The 19,293-nt window shown below is 48.1% G+C and overlaps 2 protein-coding genes across 4 annotated transcripts in view; one reads left to right on the top strand and one right to left on the bottom strand.

Moving 5' to 3' along the window:
* Positions 1–11,403, bottom strand: part of GTPBP8 (GTP binding protein 8) — a 59,183-nt gene extending 47,780 nt beyond the window's left edge. The window contains exon 1 of one of the 3 annotated variants that reach the window (XM_078656769.1): positions 11,320–11,403. The gene's annotated coding sequence lies outside the window, so the exon portion shown is untranslated. Of the gene's footprint in view, positions 1–11,114; positions 11,136–11,319 lie in introns of those variants that run through there. The other 2 variants (XM_078656770.1, XM_078656771.1) reach the window with 2 other exon arrangements.
* A 127-nt stretch (positions 11,404–11,530) lies between these two features.
* The window catches only part of LOC144772444 (Golgi pH regulator), a 46,625-nt gene continuing 38,862 nt past the window's right edge, over positions 11,531–19,293 (top strand). Inside the window, exons 1-4 of the mRNA XM_078656768.1 lie at positions 11,531–11,911; positions 15,061–15,120; positions 15,883–15,986; positions 17,429–17,535. Of these exons, the coding sequence (XP_078512894.1) occupies positions 11,870–11,911; positions 15,061–15,120; positions 15,883–15,986; positions 17,429–17,535 (313 nt within the window). The 5' untranslated portion in view covers positions 11,531–11,869. The remainder of the gene's footprint in view (positions 11,912–15,060; positions 15,121–15,882; positions 15,987–17,428; positions 17,536–19,293) is intronic.

Below are 19,293 nucleotides of genomic sequence, written 5' to 3'. Positions count from 1 at the left end.
TCGCTTCATCCTGGTCCTGGTGGATCACGCTACCCGCTATCCTGAGGCGGTCCCCCTTCGTACGATAACAGCCCCAGTAGTGGGTCGAGCCTTGATGGGGATCTTCTCTCGAGTGGGCTTCCCCCGGGAAGTCGTCAGCGACAGGGGTACGAACTTTATCTCAAAATACATGAAGTCCCTCTGGCAACAGTGTGGGGTCACCTACCGATTCACGACCCCCTATCACCCTCAAGGGAACGGACTGGTTGAGCGGTTCAACCGCACGCTCAAAGGGATGATTGGGGGGTTGGATGAGCCCCTCCGTCGCCAGTGGGATGTGCTACTACCGTGCCTTCTCTTTGCCTACCGAGAAGTCCCCCAGAAGTCCCTCGGCTTCAGCCCTTTCGAACTCTTGTATGGACACCCGGTGCGAGGCCCGCTCAGCCTAGTCAAAGAAGGCTGGGAAATGCCCCCTCTAAAGAACCCTCCAGATGTTTTCAAGTACCTCCTAACCCTCCGCAACCAGACCAGAAGGTTCAGAGAGATGGCAAAAACAAACCTGGAGGCCAGTCAGGAGGACATGAAAAGGTGGTACGATCAAAATGCATCCTCCATCGAATTTGAACCCGGCCAACAAGTGTGGGTAATGTCTCCCACCGAACCATGCGCCCTGCAAGACAAATGGACGGGGCCCTTCAAAGTAATCGAGCGCAAGAGCCCTGTCACCTATCTCATCGATATGGAATCTTCCCGAAACCCTCTCCGGGTCCTCCACGCTAATAGACTGAAACCCCACTTTGTACGCTCCGAACTCAGTCTCCTGATGGCAACCGACAATGGAACCGAGGAGGACTCCGAACCCCTTCCTGACCTCCTACGGTCACGGGAGATGGACGGCTCCGTGGACGGGGTCCGACTCTCGGAGGCCCTCACCCTGGAACAGCGCCAAGACTGCCGAGTCCTCCTGCTCCAGTTCTCCACCCTGTTCTCCCTCACCCCAGGGGTCACCCCCTGGTGCTTACACGACGTGGACACTGGAGACAGTCCCCCTATCCGCCATCGGGCCTACCGCGTACCAGATCGGGTACGGGCCTGCATCCAAGAGGAGGTGGCCAAGATGCTCACACTCGGGATCATCGAGCCCTCAGACAGCCCCTGGGCCAGCCCAGTGGTACTGGTCCCCAAAGCGGCCGCCCCCGGCGCCACGCCGGAGCTCCGGTTCTGCGTCGACTACCGGGGCTTGAATGCGGTCACCAGAACAGACGCACACCCCATCCCCCGAGCAGATGAACTAATCGACCGCATGGGAGCTGCCCGCTACCTCAGCATCTTCGACCTGACAGCGGGCTACTGGCAGATCGGTCTCACACCCCGGGCCCAAGAACGATCGGCATTCTCTACCCCTGATGGCCACTATCACTTCAAGGTCATGCCATTCGGCATGAAGAATGCGCCAGCAACATTTCAGCGGCTAGTAAACCAGGTCCTGGCAGGACTCGAAGGATTCAGCGCCGCCTACCTGGACGATATCGCTGTGTACAGCCACCACTGGTCCGACCACCGCCACCACCTCCGAGAGGTGCTACAGGCCCTCCAACGAGCTGGCCTCACGATCAAGGCCAGCAAATGCCAAATTGGCCAGGGGTCCGTGACCTATCTCGGGCACCAGGTGGGAAGCGGTCTGGTGGCCCCTCTGCAACTCAAGATCGCTGCCATCCAGTCGTGGCAGTCCCCCATCACCCAGACCGAGGTCCGCGCCTTCTTGGGACTCACAGGCTACTACCGACGGTTCGTGAGGGACTATGGCAGCATCGTAGGGCCCCTCACGGAACTTACCTCCAAAAACCAACCAAAGAAGGTCAACTGGACCCCAGACTGTCAAGCAGCCTTCGAGAAGCTGAAGGCCGCCATGTGCTCCGCCCCGGTGCTCCAGGCCCCCGACTACAGCCGGGAATTTATCGTCCAAACAGATGCCTCCGACCATGGCGTTGGGGCAGTCCTTTCCCAGCTGAACCCCGAAGGGCTTGACCAGCCAGTGGCTTTCATCAGCAGACGGCTCCTGGCCCGAGAACGACGCTGGAGCACCATCGAGAGGGAGGCCTTCGCCGTGGTGTGGGCCCTCAAAAAGCTCCGGCCTTATCTCTTCGGCACCCACTTCCGGGTCCAGACCGATCATCGACCCCTGCAATGGCTCATGCAGATGCGGGGGGAAAACCCGAAACTACTACGTTGGTCCATCTCCCTGCAGGGGATGGACTTCACTGTGGAACATCGACCCGGCCAAGACCACGCCAACGCGGATGGCCTGTCCCGCTTTTTCCGCCTCGACGAGGAAAGTCCCCAAGAAGATGGGTGACTCTCCCCGCCTTCAGCTGGGGGGGACGCATGTTGGACAGGCCACATGAAGGGCTCGCTCCCTCCCCGCAGGACAGGGCCCGGGCCACCGTCAGCACCATTGCCCGGCCCAGCCGCCATCTTGGACACGGCACCACGCGGCCGTGCGGCCTCAGCCCGACCCCAACCCTGGGCCTGGCCAGGCCCAGACATCCCGGCACCACCCTCCACCCAGGAGGTGAACGGCCCACTTGGCAGGTCAATGGGAGTACGAAGTGTCGATGGCTCTCCCCCGCCAGGTGCCGAGCACCCCCAGCCTCCTCGGGCGCTGGCTCCACCCCCCTGCTGGGTGTCTGGACTCCCTCATCCCAGACCTCCCGACCTCCAAGAGCGAGGGTCCGGACATCAAAGGGCGCCAGACCTATAACTGAGGCAGCCCCAGGACAGGAAGGCAGTTGTATCCTGGAGTCGAGAGACACCGCGACGAACTCATCCTTGACGGACTGTTGGCGCTGCCACAGCCCTGCCTTGTGAACTATTGCCCTGCCTGCTGGCGCTGCCGCGGCCCTCTGCAACCTTCATCCTCGTGGGACCTGCTGGCGCTGCCGCGGCCCTCTGCAACCTTCATCCTCGTGGGACCTGCTGGCGCTGCCGCGGCCCTTTGCAACCTGCACTCTCGTGGGACCTGCTGGCGCTGCCGCGGCCCGTTGTGACCTTCATCCTCGTTGGGACCTGCTGGCGCTGCCGCGGCCCGTTGCAACCTGCATTCTCGTGGGACCTGCTGGCGCTGCCGCGGCCCGTTGTAACCTTCATCCTCGTTGGGACCTGCTGGCGCTGCCGCGGCCCGTGCCACCTACGACCTCTCGGGACCTGCCGGCGCTGCCGCGGTCTGACCCCTCCGAACACCGAGCTCGAGGATTGTGAGCTATCACCGTTACACACCCGTACCCGTGGGTACCAAGACTGTCCCGCTACCCCCTTCCCTTACTAGAGACTAGAATTGAGAGGATCATCGTGTCCTGATTGCCTTGTATCGTACCACTCTACTCCCAGAAGTGCCTATAAAAGGTGTTACCCTGAACTTTGTGTGGTGTCCATCTGTGGGGGGGAAGTTACCTGTCTGTGCGATCACTGTGCTCGGCCGACCCTCCAGGTCCCCGTCTAACAATGGTGCTCTAGCACGAGCTGAACCTGTCTGCAGCTTTCGGAACCATGTCCTTATAGCTATTCTATGATATAGCCATACCATATACTCTTAAGTGCATTATAATCCTCGCGGTTAATGCTAACTTTGGTTTGGCTTTATCAAAATATGTTGTGTAAGGTGTCAAACACTTTGGACTACTACCCCCCCCCCTCTCGCCAGTTCTGGCGATGGGGGTAGCATTCCACCATTCTAGAGGGAGAAGACATGTAGTTACTGCTTTACCCGGTTAAAGTTAAACAGAGCCTCAGCATCACAAAACGGATGCTTCTGCCACAGACACGAGTCTGACCTCCTGCTGCTGGACGAAACTCTGGCAGGGGAGGCCTGGACAATAGGTATCCTGTCGAAGGAGGTGCTAGCACCTCCCCAGACAGCCTGTAGTGGATTGGGGCAGGGTGGGTTCAATGGAAAGATGCTTTTCCAGACACTGCCTGGGGCACACAAGGTGCTCCATGCATAGCCCGGTTCAAACCAGTTGCTGGGGCACTCCAGCCCCAGCTCGAAACTGGATAAAGAGAAAGGGGTGTAACCACCCCTTCTCAGGTTCCACCCATAGGAGGGACCTAGCAGGTAATCGAGCCCCTTAGTTTAGTATAAAGATAGGATCTGTGTCTAGAGACATTAGATTATCCTGGAAAAAAACTCTGAAACGAAACTCTTGGACCTTCGACGTTCCATATCGACTGGAAGACAGAAGACATCTCCCTTGTGGTCAAGGAGTGAACACCCTGTGCAAACAGGCACCATCAGTAACTTGCCGGTTTGCTTTGTCGACGTTCCTGTCGGAACCCGAAGACTTAGCGACGCAAGAACTGGACTTCCAGACTTCTCTGACTCCGACCCACATCCACAGCAAAGCTGAGACCCGTGGCGGACACGAGAGACGTGGGACCGGACATCCTGGACTACCTGCTTTTTGCTACCTGTGCAGCTCCTGAGGTACCCTCGAAGTTGTGCATTGGGGTTTGAGAAGCCCCAGACCCGAGCAGCATTTGCACCGAAGCTCAGCCCGCCACACTCCACGAGTGCCGCGTGGGACCTGCGCCTGCATTTCAGCTCGACGCGTCTTCGCGGTTGCTAGCCCGTTGGCTAGTAAGCCCTCTGAAGACATCTTTGTGAAACTACACTGCTTGCCTGGTTGCTCCGGGCTTGCTCCAGCTTCCCTGCCAAGGAGAAGCTCCCCAGACCTTGCTGGTCTGAACTGATCGGTACAAAAGGGGGTGGTGATGGACGGAGTATCTGAACCAATCAAACACTCACACCCAGTCAACAGATCTGGGTATAATCCATCACCCTTCTTTTGCCCACTCTGCCACCCCAGTTCAGACATGGCCATATGCAAATCAGTCTGACCCTGTGCCTCATGGGAACAGTCCAGCCCGAACTGCCAAGCCATGCCTTCCCTGGACCGGATTCAAGCTTCCTAGGACCGGTTTCTGGCATTACAGCCGTCTTCAGCCAGGCTTGCTTGAATCCAGTGGCAAAGTGAGCAAGGGACTCACGTCTGAGCATACCCTGCCAACTTATGGCGACAAAGCGGTACAAAAGGGGGTGGTGATGGACGGAGTATCTGAACCAATCAAACACTGAAGCCAATCTTCCCATCCTGCGTGGATTGCATCTGCCATGGTTTGTTGGGTCCAATCCGGATACCGACACCGCCAACAGCTAGAACCGTCGTGGGACAGCTCGACTCCAGCTACTGGTCGTCGTCGACGCCTCCTGGTCCTCGTGGCTGCAGAGACGAGCTTCACCTCTTCACCTGATTGCATCTCGACATCACATGGTTCCTTCCTGGTCACTGGCTAGTGACCCAGACTCTGTCCCCTCTGCTTTCAGGTTCTTCTTGACTCCGATCCACCCTTGGATCCACCTGGACACTTTTCTCCTGGTCGCCTGCAGCACTTTCTTGCAGCTCTCCATAGGAAACAGCGAAGAAACCCGACACGAAAGAACACCTATGCACTCGGCTTCCCTGGGTGAGGTAACTCGAGAACTCCGGTGCTCCCGAGGGTATTAACTATCCAAGTGTCCTAGTTTAACAGGGTATTCCCGTAGTCCATCCGGAAGTGTCCGAAATCTACTACTTTGTAACTTTTACGTTCCCATTGAAACTCTATGGTAACTCGCGTGTGTGTTTAGACACTGCACACGCTTCCCGTGGGCCTCCTACTTCCAAACCCTTGGTTGTTCAGTGTAGCCGCAGTGATTTCCTAGGCCTACTCACCTTTCCTAAAGTGGTCCTTATACCACTTACTTAGTATATGGTTCGTGAGGCCCCTAGGGCAGAATTGTATTTGTGCAACTTATAGTATGCTTATTGAGTAACTTGTGCTGTATCTCCAACTCTGACCTCATAAAGAGTCCAGAGGGGTTGTGTTAGTAATAAATACATATATATTTTATATATACCTTGTGTGGTGTCATTTCATTTGATATTCAAGGGATTATTATTGGTAAAACAGCTGGCTTCACATACTCTCTGAGGTTTTAGCCTAAGACTGCTTTGTCCATGCTACCACTAGGATAGCTGGTCTATAAGGTTGACTTTACAACCATCACCATAAGGGTTATTTGGACTGGTGCAATGTGCCCACTAGAATAGTGGACATCATATACCAGGCCAACTTCTCACACATGGTGCATTGCACATGAGACAGCCATGCCATATCTCACATCTACAAGATATTGAACATGGGAGGAGGGGACCTGAAACTACTTTTCCAGCAGACCTTGGAGAGGGATCTGGGAATAACCCTTGGCCAAGAAGAGTGGGTTTAAGTCTCAAGTGAATAACTTTGCTGCTCATGAAGGAGCCAGGGAGTCAATCTTAAAGATTTTGTATAGGTGGTGTTATACTCCAGCACGTCTAGCAAAAATGGGAGAGGGGAGAAGCCCACTGTTTTGGAGCAGATATAATGAGGAGGGAACATTGACACATTCTGTGGCTGTTTGTCAAAATGAGCCCTTTTGGAGGATAGTCTTGACACAGGTGGAAGCCATCACGGGCTCGGCGTTGGCCCAATGTCCGGAGGTGATCTTATTGGGCAGCCCAGTCCCAGACATCTTTCCGTTATACGGCCTGAGATGACACCCAATCTGCCATTTGCTACTGGCAACGATATAGGCAATATTTTATGCTTGTGGGGGCATCACAGCCCGTCCTCAGAACAGAAACGGATAGAGATATTTTGGGTCATATTTGGGCATTGAGAAATTGGCAGCGCAACCACATGGTACGGAGGGATGTTTGCTAAACAATGGAGCCCATTAATTACTTTAGCACAAATTACAAGGAACTCTTCTGTCCCAAGCGGCTCAGAGCACTGAACATTCTGGATGACTCCAAATTGGGCGCCTGTTACGCTGAAATATGCTTACCCTATAGCTCGAACTTAGGGGTCTGTCTTGTACTTTTGGACGCGGTGGTGGTGGGGGAGGTAGGGCCATCACTTTCTGTTGTGGACCTGGAGCAATGGATACTGGGAGACTGTGGGGAGAAGGTGGGAGTTAAAGTTGGAATAGAGGGTTGTGGGGAAGAGTTGTAGGTTTTTTCCATTATGCCGTATATGTCACAATGTTTAACATAGTGGTCCACTGAGATGGACCCTAAAGATGATTGTAAGGCAGGTGTTGAAAATGTTACTAAAATGTACCTGAACCTAAAATATTCTGCCTAGGAAACTGCCAGAAAAAATCATTTACAGTTATTTTCCGCCAAGTTTCAAAACCGGATTTAATTGTAAAATCAGAATTTTGATTACTTCAGTAAAAAAGTAACTTTATAAAAATATACTTTGTGCGGTCATCTCGCCTCTAGGCTGGAGGTAGTCGCTTTGCTCATCGGAGGACACCAGCTTGGACTCTGGGCCAAAGAAGGCAGGGCTACTGTGAACTGGGCACCTATTAAGGACTAGCCATGATGGAGGGAACAGGAACAGCCAACAGAACAGAGGCAGTTTTTTAAGACCAGAAAATAGGTGGTCTTAAAAACGGAGATAACACTTGGAGCCTAATTTCAGCAGAATTTGGTGCTGGACAGCTCTATAAGTAATGTTGCTGCGCTGCCCTGCGACAAAACTACAGGGCAGGAATGTGCACCATCAATAAGATAGTGCGCATTCAAGACAGCGTTGCGACACTTTTCACTACACCCTTCTTGCACACCATGGATGCGCTGTATTCAATGTACAGGGCTCCATGACGGGAGTAATGACAGATACGTCTGGAATCCTGAAGTATCTGTCTGCGCTAAAGTCATGCTTTGCAGCAGTTGTGTCACAAGCGTGACCCAACTCCAGCAATGCACGGGGCCAGCCTATCCACGTGGCACTGCGTTACCCTTACGCCTGCCATCAGGCAGGCATAAGGTAATGAGGCAGTGCCGTCCTACAAATGTTGTAGTGAAATATGATGGATTTCACTGTGCCACTCCTATGAGGCCTTGTCGCGTGGGAAAGCACACCCTGCTTACATCATACCCGATGCAGGTATGATGTGGCAGGGGGCTTCACAAGGTCACACATATGCCTACATAAGTCACTTTGCAAATACGGCGCAACGTGGTGCTAGATTTTGCCTGGTCTTTTCTTGAGGGGTGCCAGGGTGTCGGCGCAGTTGGAGATCCATCTGTGGCGGTTGCACGTTGCTGTGTTATCGCCTGTAAGCGCTGGCGGAGTGGTGGAGCCGACAAGAAGTTCTTCGGTGGCCTTGATCCAACTGCGAGGAGGGAGGCGATGATGATGGTGGTGGTGTACGGTGGGCATGGTGAAGACACGATGTATACAATAATGGTCGGTCCAGGAGAGTCCAGTGGTGTGGCTGTAGTTGAAGTTCCTGCTGGCGGAGGGGACGTGCTCAACTGTGTGTCCTGCTATGTGGCTTGCTGCGGTGAATAGCTGCTTGAGACTGATGTTGGAGAGCTTCCCTAGGAAGGAGTGGTGTTCTGGTCACTGGGGTTGTCCAGGTGGAAGTAGAGTTCACCAAGTAGGATGTCGTTGGTGGATGGGAGAGCCTGGAGTGCAATGAGATATACAATGGTATCGGAGAATGGGGGGCCTACAGATTAGGGAGCCGCAGAGGATGTTGTTGGGCCAGATCTGGAAGTTGAGGTGTTCCATGGTCACCGTTGAGTCATTAGAGTGCGTGGTCAGTCGGAGTGTGCTTCTGTAGGTGATGGCAATGCCTCCTCCTGGACGGTCGGGGTGGTCCTTGCGGGTGATTTATTAGCCGTCATTGATGGCGTTGTCCAGTCCAGAGCAGAGGTTAGTCCTGGCAGGCGATGTGGGGTCCAGGGTTTATGGCGAGGAGGGTGCTGGCGTCGTAGCGGCGGGGTGTCCAAGAGGAAGGGGCCTTGGTGCTGAGCGCAGTCCAGGGGCAGAGGGATGCAGATGGGCTTGCCTTTGGCACGAGAGACGTCCATTACGACGCAGGCATTACATCGTAATGCCTTTACAACGCAAATACAACAACGCAGGTGCCTTTACATCGCATTGTGATGTTAGTAATGGTGTTTTTTAAGTTTTAGGGTGGGTATGGGTTTCAGGGGTCAGAGATAACATTTTATGGTGTATTATGGGGTCAAATATGAAATTTGTGGTGTGTTTTGGGGTCAAATATGAATTTTACAGGTGTGTTTGGTGGGGTCAAGATGAATTTTAGGGTCTAGGGTGTTTTGGGTGCAAGGGATAGTTTTAGGGTTGCACTCATTGAAGTAGGAATAGTAACGTTTTTATCTCCGCTATCCAGCGCATTTCCTACTGTTGCAATATGCATAGTATTAGAATGCATTGTAATGGAATGCGATGTAATGGTATGCGTTGTAACGGCATATATACCTTTGGCATACCCGTGGTACGCCCGCTGCGCATGGGCGCACAGGGCCCGCCATAGAGAAGTGCTGCTGGGGGAACGGACAGCAGGGAGGTGGGAAACGCCGGAAAGGACACTGGATGGGGCGGGGACATCTGTGTGGGTGTGAGAGCGGGTGTTGTAAATATTTAAAAGAAAGACATCTTACCTTGTGGCCGAGTCCTGTGTGTTTGTTGTTCTTGCTCTCCTTGAAAGCTTGAAAGCAGTGGGAGGATGCTCTTCCGTCATCACGGATGAGCCGCCACTGGGGGTGCGTCACACCAGGTGCTAGGCCTGGGCGACTCGACCCCCGGTCCTCCTCTGCTACGAGTCCCACCTTCTTCTTACCTGGCCATTGACACCATGGCGCAATCAGCTAAATTTGGCCCTGGATGCTACATTCTGCATTAGGTTATGTTAACCGGGGTTTTATAAAGCACACTGCTCATTGTTTTGTGCCCATTTTCATTGGAGGACGACTGATAGGCTATTTAGGCAAAAAAAAAAAAAACTCCCGTTGGGCTGACTAACATGCGTTTTTTTGCTGCTAATGGGTTTTCGCCCGCTAACTCAGGAATTCCTATTGCCATCACGCAAATGTTACCAGCAGATTTCACAGCGGATCCCTGAAGCTATCACCATGTAGCGATGTCTTGTGAATATGTCGCTAACAAGGCAATAGTTTTCAGTGGTACATGGCGGTAAGAAAACTGCCGCTAATTAGTGTTAGCGGTAGTTATCACCAGTACAATGACCACAGTTCTCCTAGAGTCCAATTTCCTGGTCTGATATTGCATTCCTACACTTCTCTCCAAATGTTCTGAAGTAACCAAAACGAGACTTACTATATCAATTACTACATTTCACTTGCCAATTATGTGAGAAAATCCGGAGCTGCTCTGAAATCGTATAATCAAACAGCGCCACCTTCTGGAATATTGTATATGATATTTATAGTATTAAAATAAAATACACATAAATTAATGCCTGTCTGACATTGTGTCGCCAATAAATTATGACCTGGGGTAAAGTGCAGTATTTCCATGGCATTTACATACCAAGGTGGACAAACAAAAGGATAAGCAGCCCTGGATCTTTCTTCTAAAAGTTGGGGCATGTTTCATTTACACATTGCGTTTCAGTAAACTTAATGTGTGCTCTTTCTGCGCACCATTTTCAAATTTCACCAGCCGCCACTGTGTGGATGTCTCCATATTTAATTTCTGTGGGCCTTTAATTTATAATAACGTTTCAATAATTAAATGAAAAATAAATAAAAGAACGGCAGAACATTTCAATTAGTAGCCACTACATCAAAGAACATTTTATAAAAACAATAACAGTGCAAAACATAAGGTACACTTGCAGAATGCCAGGGAACCGCTAATAAATGCGAAATGATACTATTAGCGTGACAGACAAAAGAGTATTTGGGGCTGAAAGGGTGCTTTAGTAGTTAATACGTAAGTGCAGGTCCTACTTCTCCCATAGTACGATTTCTGCTGAGAAGTACCGGTACTCGCCATTAAACGCATTGGAGAAGCGATAGAAAGTGCCGGTACTATCCCAAACAAATTAAAGAACTGCATGATCGGAGTACCTGCTCATTTAAAGTACTGGGCTGAACAGCCACGCAAAATAATTATTGAACACTGTCAATGAACGTTTTACTGTCACAGCCATGAACTTGAGAGCAGGTCAGGCGGAAGTTGTGACACAGGGCAGAACATGACGATGTACTGACCGGGTGGCTCTTGGTGGAGGGTCGCACTACCGAAGTCACCGAGATGTTACCCTACTATGGGTACAGATTTGCTCATAGAATTAATCCTATGCACACGCATGAGTAGCATTTACCAACTAGTCTCAAATCCGGGCAGTGGTTCGCTCACAAGAGCTGGCTGATACCGCAATTGAAGCCTCTCTCGCACAAATGACTATACACTTACCTACCTACTCGATGCTCGACGGGCAAATATGTACTTGTAGGGGACAGCGGCAAAGCATGCTTTAGGCTCCACGGCCAATAAACAACCGTCGTAAGCCCTGATAGCCAATCGTAGGCGACTACACATAGCGTCTCTTTGGTGTCATCCAGCCAATAAACAACTGACAAGACCTACCTCTACCAATAACATGATTTCAACCTTTGCGCACGTCAGTGTGAATATGTCCGTCCACGTGATTGGCTGAGAGTAGCTTGGTGCCTCGGAATTGACCCTGCTCCACGTAATTACCGTAGTGGCTAGACAAAACGACCTCCGAAAAAGAAGTAGAGAAACAATGTTCAATCTTATTTAAGGTATACACGGCGACCCTCTCTGTACATTGTGGTTACTGTCGTGACCAGCTAACACTATAACGCCTCGCCTTGAAGACACCCCAGAGGCTATCGAGAAGGCTTGGAATCCCACATGTGGCATCTCTTGCAGTAAGCATTCTTGGAACTGAAGACCAGATTCTAGGTGATCGAACAGCTTCCTCCTGTTCAGCAGCACAATGAGCTTCCTGATTGATTCCATACTGATGGTCATTTCACAGGTGGGCTGTCTCTTTATATATATATATCCCAAACCATGTCAGAATGACCATGCTGCTTTGCTAAGTTTGAGTAGAGGGATTTATGTTTTACATGTTTTCCCAGATGCCCCTCCTGAGAGGATAGCACAACATTGGAACACAGCTTTTGGATCTCTTCTTAGTTCCCAGACGAAAGTAGTAGCCTCATTACACTCCTGCTTGATTTTCTGGATAGCGTTTAATAAAGAGCTAATTTAGCAACCTGTCACTGTCATGACACTTTGACTTCCTGCCTAAGCAGAGCTGGCGTAGAATGTGCCCCAGTTCTGTTGTAGGAGTGGGGTAAATAGAAATTAAAACACGTTTTTTGATGGTCTGACTGCAGTTTGTATGTCTTCTTGTTGGTATGCATGGTATGGCATGTTTGTGTTGTGTATGTGAGTGCACGTGGTTGTGATTTAAATGTACAACTGCGAAGTAGGTCATGCATGCTTGGTATGTAGCCAAGTCGGCTGTGTGATAAGTACTATGCACATGTTTGGAAGTCTGATAATTGAGAATTCTAAGCTGTACACCTGAGAGAAGGGTTGCTGCCTTACAGGACTTAGAAGATGAGCACGCAGTTACCCTGAGCACCAGTTTCATCATCATCCTGTCTGCTTACTATCATAACACACTTGTTTGAAGTGAGGATGGGATGCTCAATTGGAAGGTTGTTGTGGAGTGACAATGGGGCCCGGGGGGATTCCGGCGTCAGCCGGTGTCCCCCTGGGATGATTCGCGCGATTGGAACAATCCACGCGCAGGGGATTGTGGGTAGGTCAGGGCTCGCGGGCGGGGGCAGTCAGGAGGCGCGCGCAGAGGCTGAGGAGAGCGGCGCTGCGAGGAAGAATACGCAGCTGTTATTTTCGAGCCCCACCCTCCCTTCCCTTCTTGTAATGCTGTTACCATTTGTTATATTTATTTATTTTTGTTGTCACTATAGGACAGGTGACAGTGCCATGGTTTTGTTATTTGCTGAAGGCGCTTTTTTGGGGATGGGATGGTCAGGAGCGGGCTCATCCTTCCCTAGGGGGTGGGGGGGGGAACGAGAAATTGGAAGGAGGAAATAAACTAGGGCATGGTTCTGTTCATTTGGGGAAATTGCTGATGCAAAGTTTTGTGGGGAAGTTTTAAAGGTTTTTGATATTTAAAGGTTTTACATAAAAGAATGTTTTAATGTACAATGTTGCATGGCTATACTGTTTACCTGTCTTAAATAAAGTGACCTTTTATGCTAAAGAAAAACTTTGAGAGTGTGGGTTGTTCTTGTTGCGCGAGTATTGCTATTGCTCTGGGGATCGCAGGGGCCTAGTTCTAGTGCAAGCTCACTGCATTACCAAATACCCCCTTTTTTATTGGACTTTGACTTACAAGGGATCCCACTTGCAATCCTAGTGGGTGAGAGTCCTTTTAATATGATAGGGTGATCCCTTTGGGCTAGTATGGAATGACAGGTGAAGCTCGGTAGAGGCTCCCTCCTGTTGTTTTTGTATGGTTAGGTGTTTGGAGAGGGTGAGCGAACCCTGTATCACTTCTCACTTACTCCTTCTTGTAATATTAACTAAATTGGAGTCTAATGTGAACTCCTTGTTGGAGTATGAATTTCCTGGTAATTCAGGGTGGTTCTTGAAATGTAAACTATTTTTATCCATTACTCATGGCAGATTTTGAAATTCATAACAATGGGAAAACAGGTGTTTTGAAAAACAAATACTCAAAGATTTAACTCAAATATGCACAGGATTTATAATGGTATGTGTAAACAAAGGTTCTGTATTACGATGTGCTCAAGTAGAGGCAGACTGGTAAAACTGCTAGAATTTGCAATTGGGGAAGAGAGCTGCCCGAGGTAGTTTCATAGACTGGTTGACTCATTGGACCCCAGAAATAGCACATTGCTACTGAACACTGAAATCCATCTGTCAGGCTGAAGTCGTAGTCTTAGGAGATCAAAACCAAACATATGCATTCACTGAATGATGGTGTCACTCTCACCCTTTTTTAAACTGTACTTTCATCATCCTAACATGATGATCAGCATATTTTTAGAAATATTATTGCATGAGAATTTGGAAAGATTTTGAAACTGCAAGTCAAGCGTAGGATACCTTGGTAAGTTGTTCTTCCCAAGTGTTCCTGAATGTTAAGAATCAACCGTTGAAGAGCTCGAATGGGATTGGCACTTTGACAAATGTCCAAAATGGTGCAGATTGAGTGGCTCAAACGTGCTAGGTTGCGTTCTTATTCCTAGTGCATCAGTAATTATCTTAGTGCAGGCCTCCGAAAATCATAACAATGTTAGTAGACCTGCAGGTCTACTGATTAGAATAATCTACTCAACCTAACTATATTGCATTGCCCTTTAAACTTTGATTCTAGGGAACTATTTTATTTCATAGAATCACCTTTTTCTTCATTATCACCTATGAGAGCACCTTTGAATATGTGAGATCAGCATTTCTGCTGTTTCCAAACTCTTTCGTTTGATTTAATAGTCTAAACATTTGCTCCATGTATAATAAGAATCTAGCCCACTTACAGGGTACACATAACTCCTGATTTGCCTCTTAGTTGAAAACATGTCGGTGATTAGAGCAACATCTGTTTTATGTATCTACGTCACCGATTGACCTTTCCATTTATTGTCACTTCCTCTTAATGTGCATTTCTGTCCTACATTTTCAATGATGTAAACCTAGTCCCTTTATCCTGAGATGTACATTATCCTGTCAAGAATCAGTATACTTCAGCTGTAATATTGAACAATTATGTTATGGTTTTATATAATAAGAACCAAAAAACGGGTTAGCTAGCATAGAAGGTGAGTGCTTTGCAACATAACGTTTTGGATTTCTCGCTTATGCGTACTTATTTGGGACGCCTCACCATGTATGTATTTCTTTAATCCCATACTTTTACAAGGGTGCTTTATAACCTTAGCCTCTCCCTAGAGTCAGAAGCTTTGTACAGCCTGGCATCTGTTGTTCCCAAATCAGTACATTTATGAATACTTTCATAGACTTCTTAAGTCAATTCATGTGAAATCCATTTGAAAGAAAACTCTTCAGTGTGAGCTGTACTGGCCTTTTATAACAATTACTACCACTATTTCTTTTCTGTTCTTGCAGCTGCTTTTCTTTGGGTTCGGATGGCTGTTTTTCATGCGTCAGTTGTTTAAGGACTATGAGGTAAGGTCCCAGTGTTTATGTTTTTGTCCAACGAGTATGCTTTTGGAATTATTTGCCCTTGGAAAGCAAATAAATTATTCAAAGTGTCACAGGAATGCCTCTTTATTTTGTTTTACCTTTACTGAAATTATTTCGTAGAAAGAGAGAAAAAACAAAATGTAAGCAAATTAAATCCCTTTTTAAATTTTAGCTTATATAATAGGTTTTTGCTTAAAATGAAAAAAAATATCAGTCTACTTTCCTCCAAATTTCACAAGCAGTCATATACTACTCCTTAACACAATAACACAAAATGAACTTCCATTGCAGCTGTGACAACTTTACAAAATTGCCATAGACTTACAGTGAAGACAAAAACTGACAAGAAAATGGGCATCACAAGGAATTGGCACATGGCATAAAGTTGAAAGACAGTTAATTACTTTTGCACCCTCTGTGACTTAACTGCAGGCGTGCACAGGCTTTCCTTAGAGTAACATCTAAAATTAAAACATTAAAGTCCAATATGCTGTTCACGTAGATCAGTGCTCAGCCTATTCTGCTAGATAAACAGTTTTTAAGATCTGACCTTCAAGAAAAAGCTTGGAATTTCCTGTCCAGGGCTGTTCATAACACTGGATAGCTTCTGTCACTTAAAACCCTGAAGACTGTCGAAAAGCCAAAACATACAGACAATTTGTTTATTTCAGGTCCCCTTTTGCTTTCACTCTTATGGAATAGTTTTCATCTGAATTACTTACCTCTATTTTCCCCTTGTTTCAGGTGCGCCAGTATGTTGTGCAAGTGGTTTTCTCCGTGACTTTTGCTTTCTCATGCACCATGTTTGAGCTCATCATCTTTGAGATTCTTGGACTCCTGAACACAAGGTAATTGATTTCCTCTGAAGGATGCTCCGTTTATTGTGTTGAGAATGTATGAAATGTAAAAATAGTTGGGTACATTGGTTAAAGTGAGTATGGCTGTAACCCTTCTCTCCTGTTTCTGTGGTAGAACATTTTCATGAGGTTAATCAAAGGATACCTTGTCAGCCACCTCTCATAACTTTTTTTTAATAAAAGCAACAAGTTGTTTCCCCAGCTACAACAAACTCTGGATCCCTGAGGCTGATTTGTATTGTCATGAGCGAGCACAGATCATTAGCATACACAGTGACATGGGCCTGGTACATGGATTGCAGGTTGTTGGACTGAGAGAGGTGCAAAAAACGCAGCAGTCAGAATGATGAAAGGCTGTTGCCTTTGCAGGCAGTTAAGTAGCTCGAGCGTGTAGTGATCAATTGAAGTGAGCAGGCATTTTACCTGTGTTACTGGAGTGAGTCCTACAGGGTCACTGATGTACAGTTCAGCTGCTGTTTGCGTAACTCACTGTTGGCCACCATCAAGTTAATATGTAGCGCTGTGCAGCACACGTGTGTGCTGTGTGTATATGTGTCTGCAATAGTACATACATGGAAGAATATGGGTTCCATTTTGTGAAGCACAGAGCTGACTGGAAGAGCATGAGGAGGTAGAGGAATCTCACCAGCTCCCCCAACAGATTTGTGGAACTCTGAATTCCTGAGAGCAGGATGAGACACAACACTACGGACTCTTAAGTACACTTCCAAGGTTGCTCTTTGGTTCAGGGAGCAGTCACAGGAAAGAATCCTGGACACATTTCAGGGAGGAGATGGGGCTGACAAGAGACCCTAAAGAGAAGGGCTGAGGCAATCTTTTGATGCACATATAAATGTGGCTGACATACAGGTGTGAACCTCTAGTCTCTCCCATTGTCTGTGTTGTGGGACTATCAGATTTGGAGTTGCTCCTCTTGTTACATACTTGGTATCTGGATATGGGCCCCTCCCCAAACCCCCTCCTCAGGAAAAGAAGGGGTACTTGTCCCAGTTGCTCAGGACCCATAGTAAGTCAGGCCTCGGGACATCAGAAGTTAAAGCCTTCAACTACTCTCCCTCCCCCTTGTTGCTCCTGCTTGCCCAGTGGCCCTCTTAAAGGGGTCCTGACTTAAGAAAAGTGTTAATTCTGTAATTCTCCGAGGCATGTCTACGTTGCCTGACCTGCCTCGTATCAGGTGAATGCCCTAGAAATACACATTTTCTATTATTAGAATTCAAAGAGATTCACCTATTTTGTGGAGTATATTGTGATGCAAGTTAGCATGATTTATTGTGCATCTATCTACTCTCTCATGGAAATGCAGCCTTCTCTATTGGCATCCCCACACTTTGGCTCATTTATGTTTTTAGACTAGAGTTGGACCCAGAGTCTTTAGCACTGTGATCAATCTGAAAATGTCTTCTTTCTTTCAGCTCACGATATTTCCACTGGAAGTTGAATCTGTGTGTGATTCTGCTTGTCCTGGTGTTTGTGGTGCCATTTTACATTGGCTATTTCGTGGTCAGCAATATCCGGCTCTGTGAGTATTTCCCAGATGGCGGTTATGTCATCACATTTTAATGTCCCAGAGCCTACTATAGGGCTGCAGCAAATCCCATGTCACTAGCAGTGTTGTATGCTTTATAATAATAAATCGTTTAGTATTTTTTTTTATTGTCATATATGTGTATACTCATAATCAGCAATAAACATGTACCAAACTGGGTTAATTGATTGCTGTTCAGAGCTTGGGTAAATGGGAACTAGGAAATTAAATGAATGAATAAAATAATGATTTCTAAAGCGCACTACTACCGGTGGGTATCTAGGCGCTGACTACCAAAACAGGGTTGGTCCCAGTGAAAATAACACCATCCTAGTGAAACGCAAGAGAGGCGAAAGAGCAAGATAAACTAGTGGTTGAATATCCAAGTTTTAAGAGCTTTCCGAAATGTGAAAAGATTTACTGAAGTTTTGAGTGTTAGTGGCATCGTATTCCAGAGTTTGGTAGTGGCCACTGCAAAGCTCTTGACTCCCCAGGTAGCTCTTTTAAACTTGGGAACAACCAAGTTAGCCTGGGAGGCCGATCTTAAGGTTTTGTCAGGGGTGTACAGATGTAAGAGTTGCTTAGTAGAGTCTGGGCCCTCTGAGTGGAGGGCCTTAAAGGCTATGCACAGGGACTTGAACATAACTCTCTTTTTTGACCAGAAGCCAGTGGAGTAGGGGGAGGGACTTGAACACTGACTGATGCTTTGGAATTCCCAAAAAGCAGTCTAGCGGCCGCATTTTGGACCATTTGTAGTTTATCCAGGGCTTTCTTATGGGCGGTCAGGAAGCGCCCGTTACAGTAATCTATTTTAGAAAAGATCAGTGTTGTGATCACTGCTTTGCGTAGGTCCATAGGGATATAAAGGTGAAAAAAATATGTCGAGTTAATGGCATTAGCTTGACCCACAAAAGACAGTTTTTCATCAAACTGTACTCCCAGGTTTTTCACTTTTGGCACCGGAATTGGGAGGGTACCCAATTCTAGAGGCCACCAGCAAGGAGACCAAAAAGAAGGTTGCTTGCCAAAGAGTAGTACCTCAGTTTTGTCTGAGTTCAATTTCAGGCAATTGGTGGACATCCACCTCCCAATCTGTACTATGCAGTTGTGAAAGCATTTATCTGTGTTATCTGCATTGTCTGTGACAGACACTACAATTTGGGTGTCGTCAGCATAAGAAACAACCGAGCAGCCCAGGCCTTTGATTAGTGAAGCCAGGGGTGTAACATACAGATCTAAAAGGGTGGGTCTCAATGGCGAACCTTGTGGTACGCCACAGGGAAGGGTGAAAGATGTAGATCTGTGACCGTTACATTCCACATCTGCAGTCTGTCAGTGATAAATGAGCTAAGGAGTTTAAGGGCTGTACCTCTGACTCCTATCTTGAACAGCCGGTTGATAAGGAGTTGATGGTTGACCGTGTCAAACGCTGCCAAAAGGTCCAACAATATTAGGGCAGTGTTCCTTCCATTGTCTGAAGTTGTTCTGACATATTCTGCGGCTGTGATTATGGCTGTCTCAGTACTATGTTGGCTTCTGAAGCCAAACTGAGAGGGATCCGGTAAATTGTGCTCCCGGATAAATAGAGTGAGCTCGGGGTGTTTATGGCTTTCTCTATCAGTTTGGCCAGGAAGGGAAGTCGAGAGATTGGCCTATAATTATTGGGATTATCGGCATCCAGATTATTTTGCTTTATTAAAAGAGGAAGGATTGATGCAATTTTCCAATTTTTAGGGAAGTATCCAGACTGGA

The sequence above is a fragment of the Lissotriton helveticus genome, chromosome 8 (assembly GCF_964261635.1).
Source record: "Lissotriton helveticus chromosome 8, aLisHel1.1, whole genome shotgun sequence".
Taxonomy (NCBI): domain Eukaryota; kingdom Metazoa; phylum Chordata; class Amphibia; order Caudata; family Salamandridae; genus Lissotriton; species Lissotriton helveticus.
This window is presented reverse-complemented; position numbering and strand designations above follow the sequence as displayed.